Here is a 23241-nt window from a genome sequence, read left to right as displayed (position 1 = left end):
AGTACTGTTAGAAATAAAGGACGGGGGCATTGGGAATAGGTGATGAATAGATGGAATAAGAATGGCAGGATGTGATTTTTGAAGCTGGTGAAGAATACCTGGACCTCATTTATACTGTTCTGCTTACTCTTTTAATTTGGAATTTGTCATATTCAAAAATTAAAAGAATGTTCAAGTAGTTCTTAAATAGTTGAGTCTTTAAATGCCATGAAAATGTTTATTTGTAAAATTGAATCTAATTTATTTCAGAAACTAATTTTAAAATACCAACTTTGCAGTAATAACTAACGTCTCTTTCTTGCAGCCATGAAGAACTATACTCAGGTCGCCCTTATGGAGCCCTTGATTCAGGTTTCAACAGTGTTGACAGTGGTGATAAGAGATGGTCAGGGAATGAAGTAAGTGTTCAGTCTATGCTGCATGTTATAAGTCCTGATGAAGAAAAAATAAAGTGATGGAAATGAAAAGTTTCTTAATTAGGTTCAATTTCTCATTGTGTAAAATACAGAAAAACCAGGGGAAGGGTAGAAATCCCATGTAGTCATACCATCCAAAAATAGTATTATGTTTCTTTACTTTTTACCAAGTGTGTTTTATAAGTTTGTTACCTCATTGTTTTGTATAAATAGTTTTTTTTTTCTTTTTGTTTTTGGTGACAGAGACAGAAAGGACAGATAGGGACAGACAGACAGGAAGGAAGAGAGATGAGAAGCATCAAGTCTTCATTGCAGCACCTTAGTTGTTCATTGATTGCTTCTCATATGTGCATTAATGGAGGGGTGGGGGGCTGTAGCAGATTGAGTGACCCCTTGCTCAAGCCAGCGACCTTAGTTTCAAGCAAGCGACCTTGGGCTTCAAACCCGCAACCTTTGGTCTCAAGCCAGTGACCATGGAGTCATGTCCATGATCCCAGGCTCAAGTCAGCAACCTTGGGGTTTCAGACCTGGGTTCTTCGTTTCCCAATCGGACACTCTATCCACTGTACTACTACCTGGTCAGGGTATAAATAGTTTTATATCCTAGAAACCTATGCAGGAACTGAGAGTTATAGCTAATGGGTAATGAGATGGGAACCTTGGTGAAGAACATCCACATGCTCAAGATAAACAACTTTGTTAGCTAATTAGATAGTTTCTCCTTTGTTTAGGTATCAGTATTATGTTTTCTCTTTTTAAAAATTACTAAGGTGTATCTGACCAGTGGTGGCACAGTGAATAGAGCATCAACCTACTACACTGAGGTCCCCGGTTTGAAATCTGAGGTCACTGGCTTGAGTGTGGGTTCATGTGGCTTGAGTGCAGTCGCTGGCTTGAGTGTGGGATCATAGACATGACCCCATGGTCACTAGCTTGGGCCCAAAGGTCGCTGGTTTGAACCCAAGGTCACTGGCTTGAACCAAAGGTTTCTGGCTTGAGCAAGGGGTCACTGGCTTGGCTTGAGACCTCCCCATCACCCCAGTCAAGTCACATGTAAGAAACAATCAATGAACAACTAAAGTGAAACAAATATGAGTTGATGCTTCTCATCTCTTTCTTGTATCTCTGTCTCTGTCTCTTACACGCACACACATAAATTATTAAGATGTAATGTTTTATCTGTAGATCGTGTTAAATGTTTAAGTAAACTTTTGTTAGCAAAACCACCGATTTGTAATTGCTTCTGTATTTATGTGTGGGTGGGTGTGTACATAATTTTGGTTATATTCATATAGATACATATATGTAGATACTTTAAGTTTATCTACATATATGTACAGGGTGGGGCAAAGTAGTTTTGCAGTTGTGAGTACACGAAATAGAGTTTATTAGTTATTGTATTTTTCATATCAACAACTATAAAGCTACTTTTGCCCCACCCTATATTTATAGTCATATATGCCGGTTTTTTTAAATTGTGGTCAAATACACATAATGTAAAACCATTTTAATTATTTTTAATTGTACATTTTAGTGACTGCAAGTACATTCATGTTGTTGAGAAACTGTCACCACTGCCTATCTCCAGAACTTTTTGCTGTTTCTTCTTAAATGTAAATTTTAAAGAGTTTTTATTGTATCCATGCTTTAAGATACTTTGTAGTCTAAAATTTATAGTGCTGTGTTTTAATGTGTGCTATTTTTCAAGCCTACAGATGAATTTTCAGATCTGCCTCTTCGAGTAGCCGAAATCACTAAAGAACAAAGACTACGAAGAGAAAACCAGTACCAAGAGAATCGCAGCAGTTTAGTTGTAACAAATGGTGGAGGTAAACATTTCCTGATGACATCTGAAGTTTTTATAATAACTCTGACTTTTTTAATGGTCTTTTTCACACCTACTCTTTTGGTTTCTGTTTCTATAGTTTCTTCAACTCTCCTGTTAAAGGCTTTCTCTTACATGATTGGGAAAAAAGTTGTTTTCCCTTGGGATTAAATTTCAATTTCTCTATATTAGACTTTCAGTTTAAAGGCCCTAGCCGGGTGGCTCAGTGAAGAAAACATCAACCTGGCTCTCCAAGATTGCAGGCTTGATCCCCGGTCAGGGCACATATGAGAAGCAATCAGTGAGTGCACAGCTAAGTGCAATGGTGAATTGATGCTTCTCTCTCTCTCTCTCTCTCTCAAATTAGTGGAATTTTTTTTTTTTGTATTTTTCTGAAGTGAGAAGCAGGAAGGCAGAGATACAGACTCCCACATGTGGCCGACCAGGATTCACCTGGCAAGTCCACTAGGGGGCGATGCTCTGCCCATCTGGAGCGTTGCTCTGTTGCAACCAGAGCCATTCTAGCACCTGAGGCGGAGGCCATGGAGCCATCCTCAGCATCCAGGCCAACCTTGCTCCAATGGAGTCTTGGCTGCAGGAGGGGAAGAGAGAGAGAGAGAAAGAAGAGGGAGAAGGGTGGAGAAGCAGATGGGCACTTCTCCTGTTGCCCTGGTTGGGAATCAAACCTGGGACTTCCACATACTGGGCCAGTGCTCTACCACTGAGCCAACTGGCCAGGGCTGAAATTTTTTTTTTTAATACAGTGTTTCTTTTTTATTTTGGGAGGAAACTATTAAAGGTGGTTTACCTGGACTAGATCTTTGTTGTTAATCTTGATTTAACCAGGATCTTCTTTTGAAGTACTATTCTCTGTTTTAAAGATTTTTTTTGTGATCACTATTTGACCTCAGTCCTGGCCTGACCAGGCAGTGGAGCAGTGGGTAGAGCATCAGCCTGGGACATTGAAGACCCAAGGTTGAAATCCAGAGTCACCAGCTTGAGTGTGGGATCACCAGCTTGAGCCCAGAGGTCACTGGCTTGAGCAAGGGGTCACTGGCTCAGCTGGAACCCCTGGTCAAGGCACATATGAGAAAGCAATCAGTGAACAACGAAGGTGCCTCAACAAGTTGATGCTTCTCATCTCTCTCCCGTCCTGTCTGTTGGTCCCTGTCTCTGTCTCTCCCTCTCCCACTTAAAAAAATATAAGTTCACTGCTGTTCTTCATTACCTTTTCTTTCATTTGGAATTGTGCTCTTTAAGGGCATCTGAATTTGAGTTTTTCTTATTCTGATATTTTAAATTTTGTGATTTAAGTTTTTAAAATTTTTATCACTGTTTTTATAGTTCATTAACAGAGAATTCTTCTTGCTTCCTTGTACTTCTGAGGTAGACTTTTTATTTTTAATTGATTTTAGAGAGAGAAGAAGGTAGAGAAAGATAGGAACATTGGTCTGTTCTCGTATGTGCCCTCATTAGGGATTAAACCAGCAACCTCTGTGCTTTGGAGTGACACTCTAACCAACCAAGTTATCTGGCCAGGGCTGATACAGACTCTATTTTAATATTCTATTCATTATTGTTTTAGTTTGAATTGCCAAATTTTACATTTTTGAGGGTAACCTGTAAGGGGAAAATGACTTCAATTTTCCAGAAATCCATTATGATATCTGAGAAGAGCTTTCATCTCTGAATCATGATTTTAATTAAGTGGTTTGCTGTCTTTTTCTCCTACCATCTTACATATTTTTTACTACTGTCACTGGTCATTTTATTCATATTTGAGTGGTTTTCTTTTTTTTTTTTTTGTATTTTTCTGAAGCTGGAAACCGGGAGAGACAGTCAGACAGACTCCCGCATGTGCCCGACCGGGATCCACCCGGCACGCCCACCAGGGGCGACGCTCTGCCCACCAGGGGGCGATGCTCTGCCCCTCCAGGCATCGCTCTGCCGCAACCAGAGCCACTCTAGCGCCTGGGGCAGAGGCCAAGGAGCCATCCCCAGCGCCCGGGCCATCTCCGCTCCAATGGAGCCTTGGCTGCGGGAGGGGAAGAGAGAGACAGAGAGGAAGGGGGGGTGGAGAAGCAAATGGGCGCTTCTCCCATGTGCCCTGGCCGGGAATCGAACCCGGGTCCCCCGCACGCCAGGCGGAAGCTCTACCGCTGAGCCAACTGGCCAGGGCCTGAGTGGTTTTCTTTTTAACCTTGCTCGTGTATGAGATAGCTTTCTCACTGGTGCATTTCAGACTCAAAATATTGGCTACATCTTTGCTCTTGACAGCAGTATGGCAGGCACTAGCCACCCATGGTTATTGAGCATTTGAAAGGTGGCTTTTCTGAATGGAAATGTGCTATAAGTGTAAAACATCAGATTTTAAAGACTTTGCATGAACAAATAATATGAGATATAATGGTAATAGTTTAGATATATTCGACAGAATGAAATATATTATTAAAATTAGTCAGTTTTAAAATTTATTTTTATTTATTTATTTTTTAACTGAAAGGAGGGAAGATAGGCAAACTTCTGCATGTGCCCTGACTGGGATCCACCTGGCAACCCCCGTCTAGAGTCAATGCTAAAATTAACCAAGCTATTCTCAGAGCCTAAGGCCTTCGGAGGTTGGATCGACTGAGCTACCTTCAGTACTTGGGTCCGACACTCCAACCAGTTGAGCCACTGGCTGCTAGAGGGGACAATAGAGAGAAGGGGAAAGGAAAGGAAAGAGAAGCAGATGGTACCTTCTCATGTGTGTCCTGACTGGGGATCAAACCCAAGACATCAGCCCCCTGAGCTGTCACTCTATTCATGGAGCCAGCCAGCCAGGGCCAATCACCTTTGAGAGAGAGAGAGAGAGAGAGAGAGAGAAAGAAAGAAAGAGAAAGAAAGAAAAAGAAAGAAGGAAAGAAAGAGAAAGAAAGGAAGGAAGAAAGGAAGAAAGAAAGACAGGAACAGACAGATAAGAAGGGAGAGAGATTAGCAGCATCAACTCAGTTTTGGCACCTTAGTTGTTCATTGATTGCTTTCTCATATGTGCCTTGACCGTGGGCCTTTAGCAGACTGAATAACCCCTTGCTCAAACCAGTGACCTTGGGCTCAAGCTAGTGACCTTTGGGCTTCAGGCCAGCAACCATGGGGTCATGTTTATGATCCCACACTCAAGCCAGCGACCCTGTGCTCAAGCTGGTGAGCATGCACTCAAGCCAGTGACCTCAGGGTTTTCAACCTGGGTCCTCAGCAACCCTTACTGATGCTCTATCCACTTTGCAACCACCTGGTCAGCCACCAATCACCCTTTTAAAAAATGTGGCTACTAGAATATTTAAAATTATATATGTGTTTCACTTTTGTGGCTTACATTCTATTGCTCTTGGACAGTGTTGGTTAAGATAATATGATGCAAGTGCTGTTGCTCTCTTGGAATGTTGTCATATAATGAATTATTTAATAACACAAGTTATAGCACATTGGGCAAAAGTGCATCTGGGCACCTAGTTTCTAATGTGGGTGTAGACCTTTTCATCCTTTTACCTGTTACTGTAACTCTAATAACTCTATTTTTGTATTAATTGCAGTTATGGAATTATTTAGAAATAAGTGAATCAGAAAACTAAATTGAGAAGTAGACTTCTCCAAATTCACTATTCCCTAGTGTGCAATTTTAGCTGACTTTTAAAAATGGTTACTGTGTAAACTTAAAAATAATAGGGCACTCCCAAACTTTTTGGAAGAAATAATGATATGTTATACCTTATTTGTATGCTTCTTCTCACCACAAAATATTTTGAGGAGAAAAAGTTCCCCAAATGATTTTCTTCCATTCACAAACTGCTATAGAATATCTACAGTGCTGACCTCTAGAAAATCATTACTTAAATAGAAAAACTTTATTCTTGTTATGTACAACAATTACAGGAAGGGAAACAGTAGTCAGTGTCTATCTCCAGCTTCACTTTTCTCCTGCTCTTTCTCTTCTCTTTTGAGTTGATTATGTTAAGTTTTCTCTGTCCCACCTCTTCAAAGAGAGAGATGATTATGTCCCAATTCTAAAACGTGGGGAAAGAACCTAAAAGAAGATATAACTTTCATTGTTTAAAAATTATTCCCTTGTTTGTCTCACAAACTCAGAATGCCTTATTAAAAATAGTAGAGAGCTATCCTATATATATTTATTTTCTTTTTGTGACAGAGAGGGACAGACTGACAGGAAGGGAGAGAGATAAGGAGCATCAATTCTTCGTTGCGGCACCTAGGTTGTTCATTGATTGCTTTCTCACATGTGCCTTGACCGGGGGGCTACAGCAGGCCAAGTGACCCCTTGCTCAAGCCAGCAACCTTGGGTTCAAGCTGGTGAACCTTGCTCAAACCAGATGAGCCCGCACTCAAGCTGATGACCTCGGGGTTTCAAACCTGGGTTCTCTGGGCCCCAGTCCGATGTTCTATCCACTGCGCCACCTCCTGGTCAGGCTATAATATATAGTATATATATTTTATTATATATAATAATATATTATTATATAGTATATATTATTACATATAATTTATTATACATTATATATAATATAGTGTATTATATATAATATATAGTAATACATATATTAGAGGTCTCTATTCCAATAATTACCTCAATTACTGTATTACTTAGTGAATTAGGACTAATACTTTTCCGGAGCCTAGTTTTGTGTGTTTCCATGGACTAAATAAAGGCTTTATGTAGCCTGAGCTGTGGTGACATCGGCCTGGAATGCTGAGGTTGCTTGTTTGGAACCCAGGGCTTGCCTGGTCAAGGCACATATGGGAGTTGATGCTTCCTGCTCCTTCCCCGTTCTCTTTCTCTTTCTAAAAATAAATATATAAAATCTAAAAAAAAAACAAAACGGCTTACATAATTTAAACTTCTAATTTCTGCCGCTTTCAGGATAGAAAATGTTAGGGAAAAGGAAAGAATGCAATTTAATGTCTTTTGTTAGTTACCTAACGTGAATGTTTTTTCTGGCATGTGTGTGGTGTGGACAGGAGAGCCTGATCTGGATCAGATTGACTACATTGACAGCTGTACTGCAGAGGAGGAAGAGGACGAGGTGAGACAGGCCGGGGGCCTGCACTCAGACAGCCTCAGTTCACAGTTTATGGCGTATATTGAACAACGGCGAATCTCTCATGAGGTACTACACGCATTTAAGCCTAACTATGTTGCTATTCCTTAATAAAAATAATTTATGGCAGTATAAATTTAAGTCATATCAGTGTTTCATTGGTTTAGGTTTAATTATTTGTTTTATTATGTTCAGTTCCAGTTTCATTACTGAGTTTTTCAGATTCATTTTTAAAAATCAGTCACAAATATAGTTTAGGTTTATTTTTCAAATAAAAAGACGAATTTCAGAATTTTGAAATAGGAATTACAAGAGTCCTAAAAGTATCCTATGGCTTTAAAGAAAATGCAAAGAAACATGATGCTTTTCAGGGTTCTTACTGTCTTTTTTTGTTACTGATAATCATAGTTTGATCAGAAATTAAGAATTGAACCAAACTGATGACTTTTGGAGCAAAATACAAACTAACCATAGAATTTTTATAATGACCTTAATTATATTGGAGCTTTTATGCTCAGTTACACAGAATATAAATTGTTTGCCATTAACATTCCTGGGTGTCTCTTAGAGTGGAGCATTGAGTTGCCTTATAAAACAAATGGTCATTCAGTCCACTGCAGAATCTTTGCCAATTCCCAAGGGTCTCAAGCAGAAATAGCATTATTCAGCATAATAAAATGGCTCCACTTCAGTGTGTGTGTGTTGTTAATGTCTGGAGTGGGTCCAAGGCTCTGAGCAGGGGTTATTGAGAAACACTTTGGCCTTTTTGGAGAATGATGAAATAGAGAATAATCACTTCAAGTGGGACATATTATGGAGTGATATTATCATTCTTTTAAAAATTCCTTTGGTTTTCCTATCTGAAGGCTTTTGAACACAGTATTTTTTGTTGGTGTTCGGAAGACACTTGTATTTAAAGTTGGATAAAGTTATATAAATCAAAGTCCTACAAGCCAGAGATGATGGTCCGTGTGTACCAGGTGATAAGTGAAACCCTGTGGTGCAGGCTGTAAACGTCCCTGCCGGAGAAACTACTTTGTAATAAAGTTAAAATTAACAGTGCACACTGTTAATCTTAAAGATAATCCTTTTCCTTGTGATCTTTCTCTTTGACCATTTTGTGGTTAATTTAGGCTGTATAAATGAGGCATTTCTCTTAAAAGTGGAAATAATGTCTATTATTCTCCTGGTGAAAAGTCATAGTCCCATTTCTTTAATCCATTATCTTGGCTAGTTTTTAATACTATGTCTTTAATTCCTACTACCTAGTATGTTTGGTAATCATTTTTTTTTTTTTTTAACAGAGACAGAGAGAGAGTCAGAGAGAGGGATAGATAGGGATAGACAGACAGAAACGGAGAGATGAGAAGCATCAGTCATCAGTTTTTTATTGTGACACCTTAGTTATTCATTGATTGCTTTCTCATATGTGCCTTGACCGTGGGCCTTCAGCAGACTGAGTGACCCCTTGCTCGAGCCAGCAACCTTGGGTCCAAGCTGGTGAGCTTTGCTCAAACCAAAAAGCTCAAACCAGATGAGCCCGCGCTCAAACTGGTAACCTCGGGTTCTCGAACCCGGGTCCTCGGCATCCCCGTCCAACGCTCTATCCACTGCGCCACCACCTGGTCAGGCTATTTGGTAATCTTTATGTCATAAGGCTTTCTAAAATTTGGCATCTGTAAAAATATGATGAAGTAATATTATTTTAGATGATTTAATTAATAGTGAAGAAATATGTTTTATGTTCTTGAATACTACCTGAAAACGCATTGTTAAAAACCTATTCTGTTTGGGATTTTAAACACTCTATTGTTTAATTTTACTATAATATCTTTCACATACGTACAAGTATTACGATAAAATAGGGTATGACTAGTATTTATAGAATATGCCATATTTAAAAAAAATTAAACCAATATCACATTCATTTTGCTGTGTAAATTTTATCTACCTCTTGCAATAATTTCAGGTAATTGTAGTATACTACACTTGATCTTAGCCTAAACGCCGAGAAGCGATCAGATAATTATAGTATAAAACAGCGTAGTAAGTTACTAATACTAACAGCTGTAAGAGAAATTTTTGTTTATTTTTTTAAAAGCCATATATATTTATTGAAATTAAAATTATTATTCTGTCATCAGGATTCTAAAATTGTGTCTCATTTTATATGATCCTCATGCCCTCACTTCAAGGGAGTCAGCTTTAGCTCTTTGGAATAACTCACCAAGGACTTTCTAGTTACGTGTGAGGAGACTGCAGTTAGTTTTACATTTGATTTTTAGACATACGTTTTAGATAAGTTGTTTTTTTACCTTCAAAAATACCCATTTTGATGATTATTTTGGGTGTTGAATCAAGATTGTATAATTTCCATTTGACAGATACATGCTGTGATAGCATGCAAGCTTCTACTTTTGATTTATAATTTTTTTTTTTTTCAGTACATGGTACCTATCACTTAAGTCAACTTAATTTTCCTCAGTAATGTATTTTGAAATGATTTTTACCCTTTAGTTTATAAATAAATTAAATTGCCAGTACTTTTTAATTAATATTTTACCATAAAAAGAAATTACTTTTTTCTTTATCTTGCTATTTCTTCATCATCCCCAGGACTAGATGTATGACTAACATAAGTAACAATTTGTGATGATGAAGCAGTAAAGAAGTATGATCTGTGCAGTTAACTCCCTATTACTAAAAATATTCAAGAGAAGCTGAGTAAAGGTCAGGGTCAGGTAGATAGGAATTTCTGTTGTAGATGGAAGTTTGTACTAGATGAGTTCTAAGATCCTTTCCCGCTGTAACATCTTATCACTCGCTTATACCGTATGGCCACTATAATTTATATAATACAGTGAGAAGGAAATTACTTTTTTGAAAATCAAATAAACATTTTTGGATTATGAGTGGTTTTGTGTTTACCAAAGTAGTAAGATAGCCTATAATGCTTCAGATATAAAAATTCACATTTGAAGATATTTTTTTAGTGTAATATACATACCCCTAAATAAATTTAACGTAAACTGTATAATCACAGTGTTCTAGATACATATGTTCAGTGGATTTATTTCTGCTTTTTTGGTGTAGGGTTCACCAATAAAGCCAGTACCCATGAGGGAATTTCAAAAAACAGAGGACATGAGAAGATACTCACATCAAAACAGGTTTGAAAAACCAATTCTATTTCATTTGTTTCTGTCTTAAAACTCAATAAACATGAGCTTATTTGATTTTGTATAGATCTATATATAATGAAGACATTCAGATTATACTGTGTATATAGAACTGAGTGATTATGTGCCTTGTGCTCATGTAATAGCAAGGTGAATAAAATTGATCTGTTGATTCTAAATTCAGATCACCTAAGGCATTACCTAAACAATTATCGGATTTGAAGATACTTCGTAGCAATGAGATTTTATGATGATATGTCTGGGTTTATGCATAAAGAGAACTAAAAGAAATTCCCAGATTTTGGGTTTTTGCTTCCTCTTTGTTTTTATGAATTCTTTTTTTTTTTTTTTTACAGAGAGTCAGAGAGAGGGACAGACAGGAACAGAGAGAGATGAGAAGCATCAATCATTAGTTTTCGTTGCAACACCTTAGTTGTTCATTGATTGCTTTCTCATATGTGCCTTGACCATGGGGCTACAGCAGACCGAGTAACCCCTTGCTCGAGCCAGTGACCTTGGGTCCAAGCTGGTGAGCTCTGCTCAAATAGATGAGCCCGTGCTCAAGCTGGCGACCTCAGGGTCTCGAACCTGGGTCCTCCACATCCCAATCCGACTCTCTATCCACTGCTCCACCACCTGGTCAGGCATTTTTATGAATTCGTAAAATAATAAGCTTGACATGCCGCCTGATCAGGTGATGGTGCAGTGGTTAGAGCATTAGCCTGGGATGCTGAGGACCCAGGTTTGAAACCCCAAGGTCACTGGTTTGAGCACGAGCTCATCTAGCTTTAGCGCGGGGTCACCAGTTTGAGCATGCTGTCATAAACATGACCCTATGGTCACTGGCTTGAGCCCTGAGGTTGCTAGCTTGAAGCCCAAGGTCGCTGGCTTAGGCAAGGGGTCACTGGCTAGGCTGGAGCCCCCCAATCAAGGCACATATGAGAAAGCAATCAATGAACAACTAAGGTGCTGCAACTATGAGTCGATGCTTCTTAATCTCCCTCCCTTCCTGTCTGTCCCTGTCCCTGTCTCTTTCTCTCTCTCTCTCTCTCTCTCTCTCTCTCTCTCTCTCTTTCTCCCTCACACACACAAAAAAATTTGCTTGACATGCCTACTCTTAAACATTGGTAAATTTACAGTTTAGAAGTACATATATAGTCCTTTACTTATACTTGATAGGGTGTTACAGTTGTTTAGGAGACAAAAATATAGATAAAGAAGAAAATGGGGAGAATAATCAAAGAAATTCAAAACTTGGCCTTTTATAGTTTTACCAGTCAGTTCATAGGACTTTAGTTAAATTTTATATCTTTGAAATTTATCTCAAAATGGCTTTTTAGTTGCCATTTCTAATTTATACTGACAGTGTGGTCTTCTGAGATTCAATTTTGTTTTTTATAGAGATTTTATATATTTATTTTAGAGAAGAGAGAGAGAAGGGGGGAGGAGCAGGACACATCAACTCCCATACATGCCTTCACCAGGCAAGCCCCGGTATTGAACCAGTGACATCAGCGTTCCAGGTCTACGCTTCGTCTACTGTGCCACCATAGGCCAGCCGAGATTCCAGTTTCATGGAGAGTCTGTTACATTTTCCCACTTTGGGTGGACCTAGGTTCTATCTTCTGTCCATTTTCCTACATTCCTCATAAGCAAAGCTCAAGATCTTCAGAATTTAGTAGAAACCTTCAAGGTAAAAGCCAGCTTTTTGCTCAGTTGCTTTATATATTCATTTTCTAATGCTTATTTAACATCAAATGATCGCCTATACTACTCACAAAAAATTGGGAGATATTTTGTTGCTTCATATTCATTTTGAAATATCCCCTAATTTTTGTGAGCAATTTATTTAGCAGCTTAAAACCCATCCATTTTATATATCACAATTCTGCTGAATAGAAATCTGAACAAGGCCCTGGCCTGTTGGCTCAGCGGTAGAGCATCGGCCTGGCGTGCGGGGGACCCAGGTTCGATTCCCGGCCAGGGCACATAGGAGAGGCGCCCATTTGCTTCTCCATCCCCCCTCCTTCCTCTCTGTCTCTCTCTTCCCCTCCTGCGGCCAGGGCTCCATTGGAGCAGGGATGGCCCGGGTGCTGGGGATGGCTCCTTGGCCTCTGCCCCAGGCGCTGGAGTGGCTCTGGTCGAGGCAGGGCGTCGCCCCCTGGTGGGCAGAGCATCGCCCCTGGTGGGCGTGCCGGGTGGATCCCGGTGGGGCGCATGCGGGAGTCTGTCTGGCTGTCTCTCCTGGTTTCCAGCTTCAGAAGGAATAAAGGAATTTTTAAAAAAAAGAAAAAAAAATCTGAACAAGATTTCTGTGGTTCTCTGCTTAGAGTCTTGCAAGGCCGAAGTAAACATGTTGGCTGGCCTGGATTCTTTTTTTTTTTTAGCAAGAAGGGTTGGAGAAGCATCAGCTTGTAGTTGCATCTCTTTAGTTGTTCATTGATCACTTCTCATATGTGCCTTGACTGGGGGGTGCTCAAGCCTAGGCAGTGACCCCTTGCTCAAGCCAGCAACCTCAGGGTATTGAACCTGGGACAATGTCCCAAGTCGACTCTCTGTCTACTGCAGCACCACCAGTCAGGCTTGCCTGGATTCTTATCTGGAGACTTTGGGAAAGAATCCATTTCCGGGCTTTATACAGGTTGTTAGCAGAATTCTGGTGCATGTAATTACAGACCTAGGTCCCTGTTACCGTCTTGGCTATTAGCTGGGAGTCATTTTCAGCTCCTAGAGTCCACCTACATTTCTTTGTTCATGTCTTCTTCTATTTTAAGCCAGCAGTGGTGGGCTAAATCCTTCTCACATTTTGAATCTAATTTCCTTTTACACTGACTGCCATTTCACAAACTCTCTTGCCTTCCTCTTTTCTTTTAAGGGCCCATGTGATTATATTAGATCCACCTGGATAATCTCCTCATTTTAAGGTCAGCTGATGAATAACTTTAATGTCATCTGTAAAGTTCTTTTGACATGTAATGTGATCATTAGAGTAACACCAGGTGTGTAGATCATAGGGGCCAACTATCTGCATATCACAACACCATAATTCAGAGTTCCTGTATTTACTTGTTTTTAGAATCTGTGAATTCTTTATTTTCATGGCACTTGAGCAAAGAGTCATTTAGAGTGTCTAATCTGCCACAGCGCTAGAAACTGAAGCCATGGTTACAGTCATTCTCATTATCCACAGGGGATTGGTCCCAGGACCACTTTTGACTCCAAAATGTGCAATCTTAGTTGGCCCTCTTTACCTCCAGGTTCCTATCAGGGAATTCAACTAATCATGGATTGAAAATGTTGGTTGAATCCTGTTGTGGAGCCCGCAGATACAGAAGGCCAACTCTATTTTTACTTGGGTGTTTCAAATCCCTAGACCTTATTACAGTGTTTGGATAAGAGCTCAGTATTTTATCCAAATAACCAGTTAAGCTCTCAGATCAATGCATACAGTTCACCCTTGAAAAACACAGGGTTGAAGTGCATGAGTCCACCTGTACATGGATTTAAAAAAAATAAATACCTGTACTGTTTTTAATCACAGTTGGGAGTCCACAGATATGGAGGACCAACTTCATGCGTTGATCTATGCCATTTTGTATAAGTGACATGAGCATCTGTGGAGATTGGTATCTGCTGGGGCAGGGGATCGGAACCAGTTGCCCACCATACCTAGGGACAACTAAGTTTTAGGGATGTGAAAAGTTATACACAGATTTTTTACTGCAAGGAAGAGGGTTTGATGTTCCTAACCCCCACATTAAGTGTCAAATTATTAGGAAAACAGCTGTGTTAGGCTTGCTTGCTGGTTTACCAGCTACAAGCATTATGCTCAATTAGTGTGTGAACATGTGGCAGTGCCATGTGTATAGTCTGTGTAAGGCTGTGGGTGCTTGTGCTCAGTGCCGATTGTGATGGTGGATTGTAGATTGCCTGCCCACTACTGTGAGGGGTCGTTTTCCTGTTCGTTTGCCTGCCGCCCTGAGAAGAGGTTTTTCCCGTCTGTTTGCTAGACTGCTGTTGTGAGACTGTATTAGATAGTAACGGCCCAATGCTTTCCAGCCCTGCAGTTTTTCTACCATCTGCCCGAATCCATTGTGGACCTGCCTTACACAACTGTATACTTCATTTGTTTAGTTAGATATTTGCTCAGTATCTCTGTGCCATTTCTATGTGCCAACTACATTTCTAGGTTTGAGAAATAGCTGTAAGCTTAAGTCAAAGTTCCCATCTTCCTAGAACTTATATTCAAGTGGAATTATTATTTAGAACCTAGAAAAGCAAAACCACCTCAAAATGACTGGCAACTCGTAGGCAACCAAGACCTGTCCTAACCAAAAAAATTTATTAGCCCTTCAGTTGCAAAGACTCAAAGGAATTGAGTCAGTTTACTGTTACTTAGTACTTAGTCACCACTGAAAAGAAAGTTGCTTATTTTTTCTTTCCAGTTCTCCTTCCCTCTCTTCACCCCAGGTCTACATTGCTTCCCGTCTACCCCTCCCACACACACACAGTCACTACCTGCCTGGGGTATAATAAAGGTAGGGGGACAAATTATGGTATTTTATACTTATTTGCCAAGATGGATTAAATAAATACAAAGTTAAAACTAACAAAATTTTATATCTTTTTTTTTTTTTTACAGGGACAGAGAGAGTCAGAGAGAGGGATAGATAGGAACAGACAGGAATGGAGAGAGATGAGAAGCATCAATCGTCAGATTTTTGTTGCGACACCTTAGTTGTTCATTGATTGCATTTTCTTTTTTTTTTTTTTTTTTTTTTTTTTTTTTTATTTTTCTGAAGCTGGAAACAGGGAGAAACAGTCAGACAGACTCCTGCATGCGCCCGACTGGGATCCACCCGGCACGCCCACCAGGGGCGAAGCTCTGCCTCTCCGGGGGGGTCGCTCTGCCACGACCAGAGCCACTCTAGCGCCTGGGGCAGAGGCCAAGGAGCCATCCCCAGCGCCCGGGCCATCTTTGCTCCAATGGAGCCTTGGCTGCGGGAGGGGAAGAGAGAGACAGAGAGGAAGGAGCGGGGGGTGGAGAAGCAAATGGGCGCTTCTCCTATGTGCCCTGGCCGGGAATCGAACCCGGGTCCCCCGCATGCCAGGCCTACACTCTACTGCTGAGCCAACCGGCCAGGGCCTGATTGCATTTTCATATGTGCCTTAACCGTGGGCCTTCAGCAGACCGAGTAACCCCTTGCTCAAGCCAGCGACCTTGGGTCCTAGCTGGTGAGCTTTGCTCAAACCAGATGAGCCCGCTCTCAAGCTGGTGACCTCGGGGTCTCGAACTTGGGTCCTCTGCATCCCAGTCTGACGCTCTATCCACTGCACCACCACCTGGTCAATCTATATCATTTTTAACACAGATTTACTTATAATCTGAATGGCATTTTAGTTCAGGAAAGATAAATAGTATCAAGCTGGGTCTTGTCAGGTTTATTTCTATTAGAACATAGAATTAAAAAACATTTGGCTAGTCTGACCAGGCGGAGGTGCAGTGGATAGAGCGTCGGACTGGAATGTGGAAGACCCAGGTTCAAGACCCCGAGGTCACCAGCTTGAGTGAGGGCTCATCTGGTTTGAGCAAAAAAGCTCACCAGCTTGAGCCCAAGGTCGCTGGCTCCAGCAAGGGGTTACTCGGTCTGCTGAAGGCCCGCGGTCAAGGCACGTATGAGAAAGCAATCAATGAACAATTAAGGTGTTGCAACACGCAACAAAAAACTAATGGTTGATGCTTCTCATCTCTCCATTCCTGTCTGTCTGTCCCTGTTTATCCCTCTCTCTGTCTCTGTTAAAAAACAACAACAAACAACATATGGCTAATAATCATAGTTTAAAATTTCAGGTACTGAATGTCAGTCACTGTTGTAACATTGTTCATTTTAAAGACACAGATGAGTAACAGAGACTTGAAACTCTAAATCTAGTTCAGGAAAAAGATAAATACCAAACTGGAAGGATTAACACTGATAAAAGAGACAAGTTTTACAATTTTTTAAGCATGAAATCAGGTTTTATTATTTTCTTAAAAATAAAAACCAACAGAATCTATACTTTTGCTATTAAAATTGCTTGGTCAATTGAAGGTGAGAGTAGGAGGCTTTACAAGGACAGTACCAGGTTCTGTAGTAGTCCAGATTTTTGTTGATAAATGACTGTATATGAAACAATCTCCATTTATGTGTATCTTGTTTCAGTTCTGGTGGTAAAGAAAATATTGTACTATAAAGAAATCATGCTGTTTGAAAAGTGATCTCAAGTAATTGTATCGTTAGCCCTAGTTGATCACAGACAGTTGTTAGCTGTCTGGCTTGATCAGTGATATCATGTGAAATGTGAGTTGGAGACATCAGGTGTCCCTGTAGCTTAATTTAATGACTTAGGCTCAAGTTTACAAAATTTATTTAGTCTTTCAGTGCCGACTAGACAGTTTGCCTATTGATTAACAGAAAGCTGCACTCACAATGAAGTTTCACTAGTCTTTTATATACCTGTTTCTCTTATCAAGGCATCTTTTTTCTCTTCTGGGTCAGGGTTCCAGCTGAGCCATCTTTCTCGTCACCACCACCAAGTCACAATCAGGTAAAAAAAGTTTTGTTCTAGCTTTGACCTTTTTTTTTTTTTTTTTAACTACGATGGTTTTCTTTTTTTTATAATACTTGAATAAACTATTAATTGCCAGATTTCTGTATATTTCCCTACTTCTCTCCTCAGTCATGCAGTTAATATAACACATACACCTGATACTCGCCAACAGTGTTTTTAGACACTGGACAGAAAATAAATCTTTACCTACATGATGGTTTTATAGTACATAAAAGAACAGAGTTCAGAAATGAGAAAAAATCAGCAATAAACACATTTAAAGAAGTGCTAAGTGACTGCTGGGTCAGTAGCAGTTCCCTATATTGTTAAGTTGATCTTTGACCCACTTGCATATGCAAACTGACTTGTGTTTCAGCTGTCACAGACAGACTTAGAACTGCATCGGAGAAGGGAGCAACTGGTGGAGCGCACACGGAGGGAGGCACAGCTCGCTGCCCTCCAGTATGAGGAGGAGAAAATAAGGACCAAGCAGATTCAGAGAGATGCTGTCCTGGACTTTGTTAAGGTGAATCCTTTGAATTCGTTTAATGATACTCCTAGGGAGGTAGATGAGGGTAAAGGGCAATAAATGGTGATGGAAGGAGACTGGACTTGGCGTGGTGAACACACAGTACACTGTACAGATGATGTACAGTGTGTCCGTAAAGTCATGGTGCACTTTTGACTGGTCACAGGAAAGCAACAAAAGACGATAGAAATGTGAAATCTGCACCAAATAAAAGGAAAACCCTCCCAGCTTCTGTAGGATGATGTGGCAGCATGTGCGCACGCGGAGATGATGACGTAACACTGTGTATAAAGTGGAGCAGCCCACGGCCATGCCAATCAAGATGTGGACGGTACAGAGGAAAGTTCAGTGTGTTCTGTGGCTCGCTAAATTCGAATCCGTGACCAAAGTGCAACGTGAATATCGGCGCATTTATAACGAAGCGCCACCACATAGGAATAACATTACTCGGTGGGATAAGCAGTTGAAGGAAACCAGCAGTTTGGTGGAGAAACCCCGTTCTGGTAGGCCATCAGTCAGTGATGAGTCTGTAGAGGCTATATGGGATAGCTACCTAAGGAGCCCTAAAAAATTTGTGCATGAGCCCACATCGAACTGCACTGAATGGGTATGAAACTGGGAGAGTTTCCCTTTTATTTGGTGCAGAGTTCACATTTCTATCGTCTTTTGTTGCTTTCCTGTGACCGGTCAAAAGTGCACCATGACTTTATAGACACACTGTATTATAAAATTGTACACCTGAAACCTGTATAATTTTTTAACCAATGTCATCCCAATAAATACAATTTTAAAAAAATTTTAATGATATCCCTCAAGTTTCTTAGAAATGCTTATTTATTTTGCAGAGGCTGTCAGTTTTTCTTGTCTTAATTAAAATGTCAGCTTTTTTTCTCCTCATTGAGGGAATCTTGAGTAAATAGTGTCACTGTCTGCTACTTCTGATTTTATTAATTGTTGTCATGTAGGTAGGCCTGAAGGCAATTTGAAGTGATGACCTTTCTCTTAGGACAGTAGTCTCTTCCTCTTAATTAGTAATCACTTTACTGTCCACCTGCCATTTCCTTGATCTCTATTGCATTAATAAAGATCAGTAATATTATAAAAGTGAAAGTGTTATGCAATTATAAACTGTTATCTAACCTGTAACTTCCTCACATCTACTGAATACCAAAAATTTGTGAGACTCATGGGCCGATTTAGAGTCATCTCTGATTCTTCCTTTTCTGTTGTCTCCATACCTACTCAGTTAACAACTCCTGTTAATACTTCTTTCTTTCTTTTTTTTTTTTTAAACATTTTATAGCCTCTATAGTTGCTTCTAAATCTTGTTCTCTTTTTTCTTTTCTTTTTTTGGCCTGTATTGCTTCAGTCTTTCTGTTCTAAAATCACCTTGGAATTTTTTATTCATAAATACATAATTATTTGTATGTTTGTTTGATATCTGACACTCTCATTAATATGTAAATTCCATAAAGACAGAGATCATGTCCATCTTACTTATTCACTGCTATATCCCTAGATCTTAGCAATTCTTAACCAATAGTAAAGCTCAGTAGATGTTTGTTAAATGAATGATTGAATGAATGAATCACCTGTGTCCTCCAAATGCTTTCTTTCTCTCCTGTGTTTAAGTCTAGCCAAAGACCATCTTCTTTAAGTACCAAATACATGAGGCCCTGGGCAGGTAGTTCAGTTGGTTAGAGCATCATCCTGATATACCATTTTAAGGTTGCAGCTTCAACCCCTGGTCAGGGCACATAGAACAATCAATCAATGACTGCATAAATAAATGGAACAACAAAATTATTCTGCTCCTCTCGCCCCTCCCCTTCTCCCCTACCCCCTTCTTTTTCAATCCCCTTTACCCCCTCTCTTCCCTCTCTGCTTTTTCTCTCTTGAAAATCAATCAATAAATATATATTTTTTTAAGAATCAGACACATGATAAATTTTTTTTATTTCCAAATGTATCCACCTGTGGTGGTGATGGCTCTCTGATGCTGAAAGAGGGTGATAGTTTACCTGAGGTTAAATAATCAGTATTTGGCAGAGCAAGGATTCTTATCAAGACAGGCTGAATAGAAAATGGAAATAAGGTTGATGGGAAAGAAACGGTTGCTTAAAAAAAAAGACAAGCTGACTCCAAACCTTACTCAGTGACCACAGTGCTATACTGACTCTGCATAAATAATAATGGCTAACTCATACTATGTCCTAAGTGCTGTTCTATGCATTTTATATAAATTAACTCATTTAGCTTGCCTTCTGAAGAAGTACATAGCCAGTAAGACATAATCACATTGTAGACAGTCTTGATTAAATGTCAAATTAGAGTTTGATCTTGATCTGTTGAGCAGAAGAGAATAATTGTAAGTTCTTAAGCAGAAGAAAAACATGAGGGGAAGGATAAGTCTGAAAAACTAATATGTTGGTGTTGAATATGTTAGAAAGAGACTAAGAAAGAGGAAATTGCAATGGAGAATAATTGCAATAATTAGACTAGGGCAGGGGTCGGGAACCTATGGCTTGTGAGCCAGATGTGGCTCTTTTGATGGCTGCATCTGGCTTGCAGACAAATCTTTAATAAAAATAATAATAACATTAAAAATATAAAACATTCTCATGTATTACAATCCATTCATTTCCTACTGCTCATGTTCATGGTTGCAGTTGGCTGGAGCCAATCACAGCTGTCCTCCAGGACAACACCAAATTTTTATTGGGTAATGCTTAACGTACATGGGTCGTTGTATGGCTCTCATGGAATTGCATTTTAAAATATATGGCGTTCATGGCTCTCTCAGCCAAAAAGGTTCCCGACCCCTGGACTAGCGTGTGAATAAAGGCATCATACTAGATGATTTCTAAGATTTACTGAGGAGAAGCAGTGTTGCATAGTAGGAAGAGCTTACAGTGAGAATACCTGAATTTGAATTCAGATTGACTTTTGAAAAGTTACTGAACCAGCCTGACCAGGCGGTGGTGCAGTGGGTAGAGTGTCGGACTGGGATGTGGAGGACCCAGGTTTGAGACCCTGAGGTCACCAACTTGAGCATGGGCTCATCTGATTTGATCAAGGCTCACTAGTTTGAGCCTAAGGTCGCTGGCTCGACCAAGGGGTTACTCAGTCTGCTGTAGCCCCCCCCCCCCAAACCCTGGCAAGGCACATATGAAAAATCAATCAATGAACAACTAAGGAGGCACAATGAAGAATTGATGTTTCTCATCTCTCCTTTCCTCTCTGTCTGTCCCTATCTGTTCCTCTCTCTGACTCTGTCTGTCTCTGCCTCAAAAAAAAATAAAAATTTTTAAAAAAGAAGTTACTGAACCATTCTGTATCTTTTTGTGTAATTTAACTGTCAAATATTAAGTATTTCAGAATTATTACAGATACATCTAATACCTTTTCTGGTATGGTGACTGGTGCTCACCCTACCACCACAGTGGATTTTAAAAATTATAAGAGAAATTTCAGGAGAAGCAAGCATCATTATGTCTTGTATATACATAGACGTGTAGTGAATGCTGTAAATCATTGAAGACAGGTGGGGTGGGAAGTAGCAAAGCAAGGTTTTGAGGCTTAAAAAAATGTTTTTGGTTTTAACATTTTATTTATTGATTTTAGAGAGAGTATAGAGAGTGAAAGGCTGAGGGAGGAGTGGGAAGCATCAACTTACAGTTGCTTCTCATATGTGCCTTGACCAGGTAAGCAAGGGTTTTTGAACCAGTGACCTTAGCATTCCAGATCGACACTTACCAACTGCACCACCACAGGTCAGGCAAAAATGTATTTAATAGGAGTCTAGCATTGTGGATTTGGAGTCAGAAGACATAGGTACAAATCTCAGTTATGCTGCTTATCAACTTTGCAACTTTGTGTGTATCACATAACCTCAATTTTCTCATCTTTAAATGATTATGTTTATTTCATGGAGTAAGAAGAAGAATCACTTGATACTGTATATAAGAACACATCATAAATTAGTGACTATACAGATGTTATAATACTGTTATTTGACATAATAACAAATTAGCAAATTGGGGAAAAGAGCCAATTGGTTTGGAAAATTGTGAGTTTTTGGATTTGTTGAACACAAGGTGAGAGTCAAGTGTCCAGGCAGTTGAAGTGCAAGTGTGAAATCTGGCTGATAGATGAGAACTAAAGCTGTTAGCATTAGAGTGATATTTGAAGCCATTGGAGAAAGAGAATGATGTCATTGAGAGAATATATAATAAGAAATCAATATTATGTGAATGTGTTTGTTTGCATGTATATATAAAAATATTTTTAAATTTTCTACTTATAGATGCCTTTAGACATGAAAATACTATTTGTCATTTTATTGACTTTCTCATTCCAATTGTAAGCTATTTAAAGGAAAGAAAAATAACTTCTAATCTTGAAAAATGTTATACACAAGAAATACAGAGACCCTGGCTGGTTGGCTCACTACATAGAGCATCAGCCTGGCATATGGACATACTGGGTTCAATTTCCAATCAGGACACACAAGAGAAGCAACCATCTGTTCTCTCCCACTCCCTCACCCCCTTCTCCAACACTTCCCCTCCCATAGCCAGTGGCTCTACTAGTTCGAGCATCAGGCCCAGCATTGAGGATAGCTTAGTTGGTCTGAGCGCATCAGGTGCAGGTGCAAAAACTAGCTTGGTTGATTCGAGCATCGGCCCCAGACAAAGGTTGCGGGGTGGATCCCAATCAGGGCACATGCGGGAATCTGTCTCACTATCTCCCTTCCTCTCACTTAAAAAAAATGATACAGAAATTTTAGTAAATAGACTTTATCATTTTGAGTGTGTCAAATTCTAATCAACTTCCTTTTTTGGGGGGATCTGGGGTCTGTAGCAAAAAGCATCACACAGTCCACAGAAACAACACGCCTCCTTAGATGGCGAGGTAAGCCTTTATAATCACCTTTACTTGGGAATTTTTTTTTGCGAAGGGAATGAAACGTTTGGCATGTGATTATTATGTGTTTTCAGTGATCAAATTATTGCCATTTTCTCTTCTCACAAATTTTATTTATTGGGCGGAAAAGACACAGGCCAGGGAGTTTATCAGAATCTATAGATCGGGGTTTATTTAAACAATACATATCAAAAAATTTTTAAAAACTATGGCCTGACCAGGCAGTGGCGCAGTGGGTAGAGTGTCGGACTGGGATGCGGAGGACCCAGGTTCGAGACCCCGAGGTCACCAGCTTGAGCGTGGGCTCATCTGGTTTAAGCAAAGCTCACCAGCTTGGACCCAAGGTCGCTGGCTTGAGCAAAGAGTTACTCGGTCTGCTGAAGGCCCACGGTCAAGGCACATGTGAGAAAGCAATCAATGAACAACTAAGGTGTCGCAACGAAAAACTGATGATTGATGCTTCTCATCTCTCTCCGTTCCTGTCTTTCTGTCCCTGTATGTCCCTCTCTCTCTCTCTGTAAAAAAATAAAAATAAATGAAACTGTACCTGTATCTGGAGAGTCGTTCTTTTCCTGCCGACCCCCACCAGAGGTATCATCTTTCTCATCCATTTTGAAGCATATCATGTGGTGAGAGGTAGTCCTGAAGGGGTATCTGGCAAAGCCGAGTAGTGTCAGTATTA

General features: G+C 39.9%; 1 protein-coding gene across 9 annotated transcripts in view; it reads left to right on the top strand.

Moving 5' to 3' along the window:
- The window catches only part of LRCH3 (leucine rich repeats and calponin homology domain containing 3), a 152322-nt gene that overhangs the window by 98667 nt on the left and 30414 nt on the right, over positions 1–23241 (top strand). For 6 of the 9 annotated variants that reach the window (XM_066346972.1, XM_066346968.1, XM_066346971.1 and 3 more), the window contains exons 7-13: positions 305–398; positions 2125–2245; positions 7255–7403; positions 10428–10504; positions 17053–17101; positions 17481–17630; positions 22497–22547. In XM_066346972.1, the coding sequence (XP_066203069.1) occupies positions 305–398; positions 2125–2245; positions 7255–7403; positions 10428–10504; positions 17053–17101; positions 17481–17630; positions 22497–22547 (691 nt within the window). The remainder of the gene's footprint in view (positions 1–304; positions 399–2124; positions 2246–7254; positions 7404–10427; positions 10505–17052; positions 17102–17480; positions 17631–22496; positions 22548–23241) is intronic. The other 3 variants (XM_066346973.1, XM_066346970.1, XM_066346965.1) reach the window with 1 other exon arrangement.

The sequence above is a fragment of the Saccopteryx leptura genome, chromosome 8, assembly GCF_036850995.1.
Source record: "Saccopteryx leptura isolate mSacLep1 chromosome 8, mSacLep1_pri_phased_curated, whole genome shotgun sequence".
In the NCBI taxonomy this organism is placed as follows: domain Eukaryota; kingdom Metazoa; phylum Chordata; class Mammalia; order Chiroptera; family Emballonuridae; genus Saccopteryx; species Saccopteryx leptura.
The sequence above is the reverse complement of the archived record's forward strand: the minus strand, read 5'-3'. Positions and strand labels throughout refer to the sequence as shown.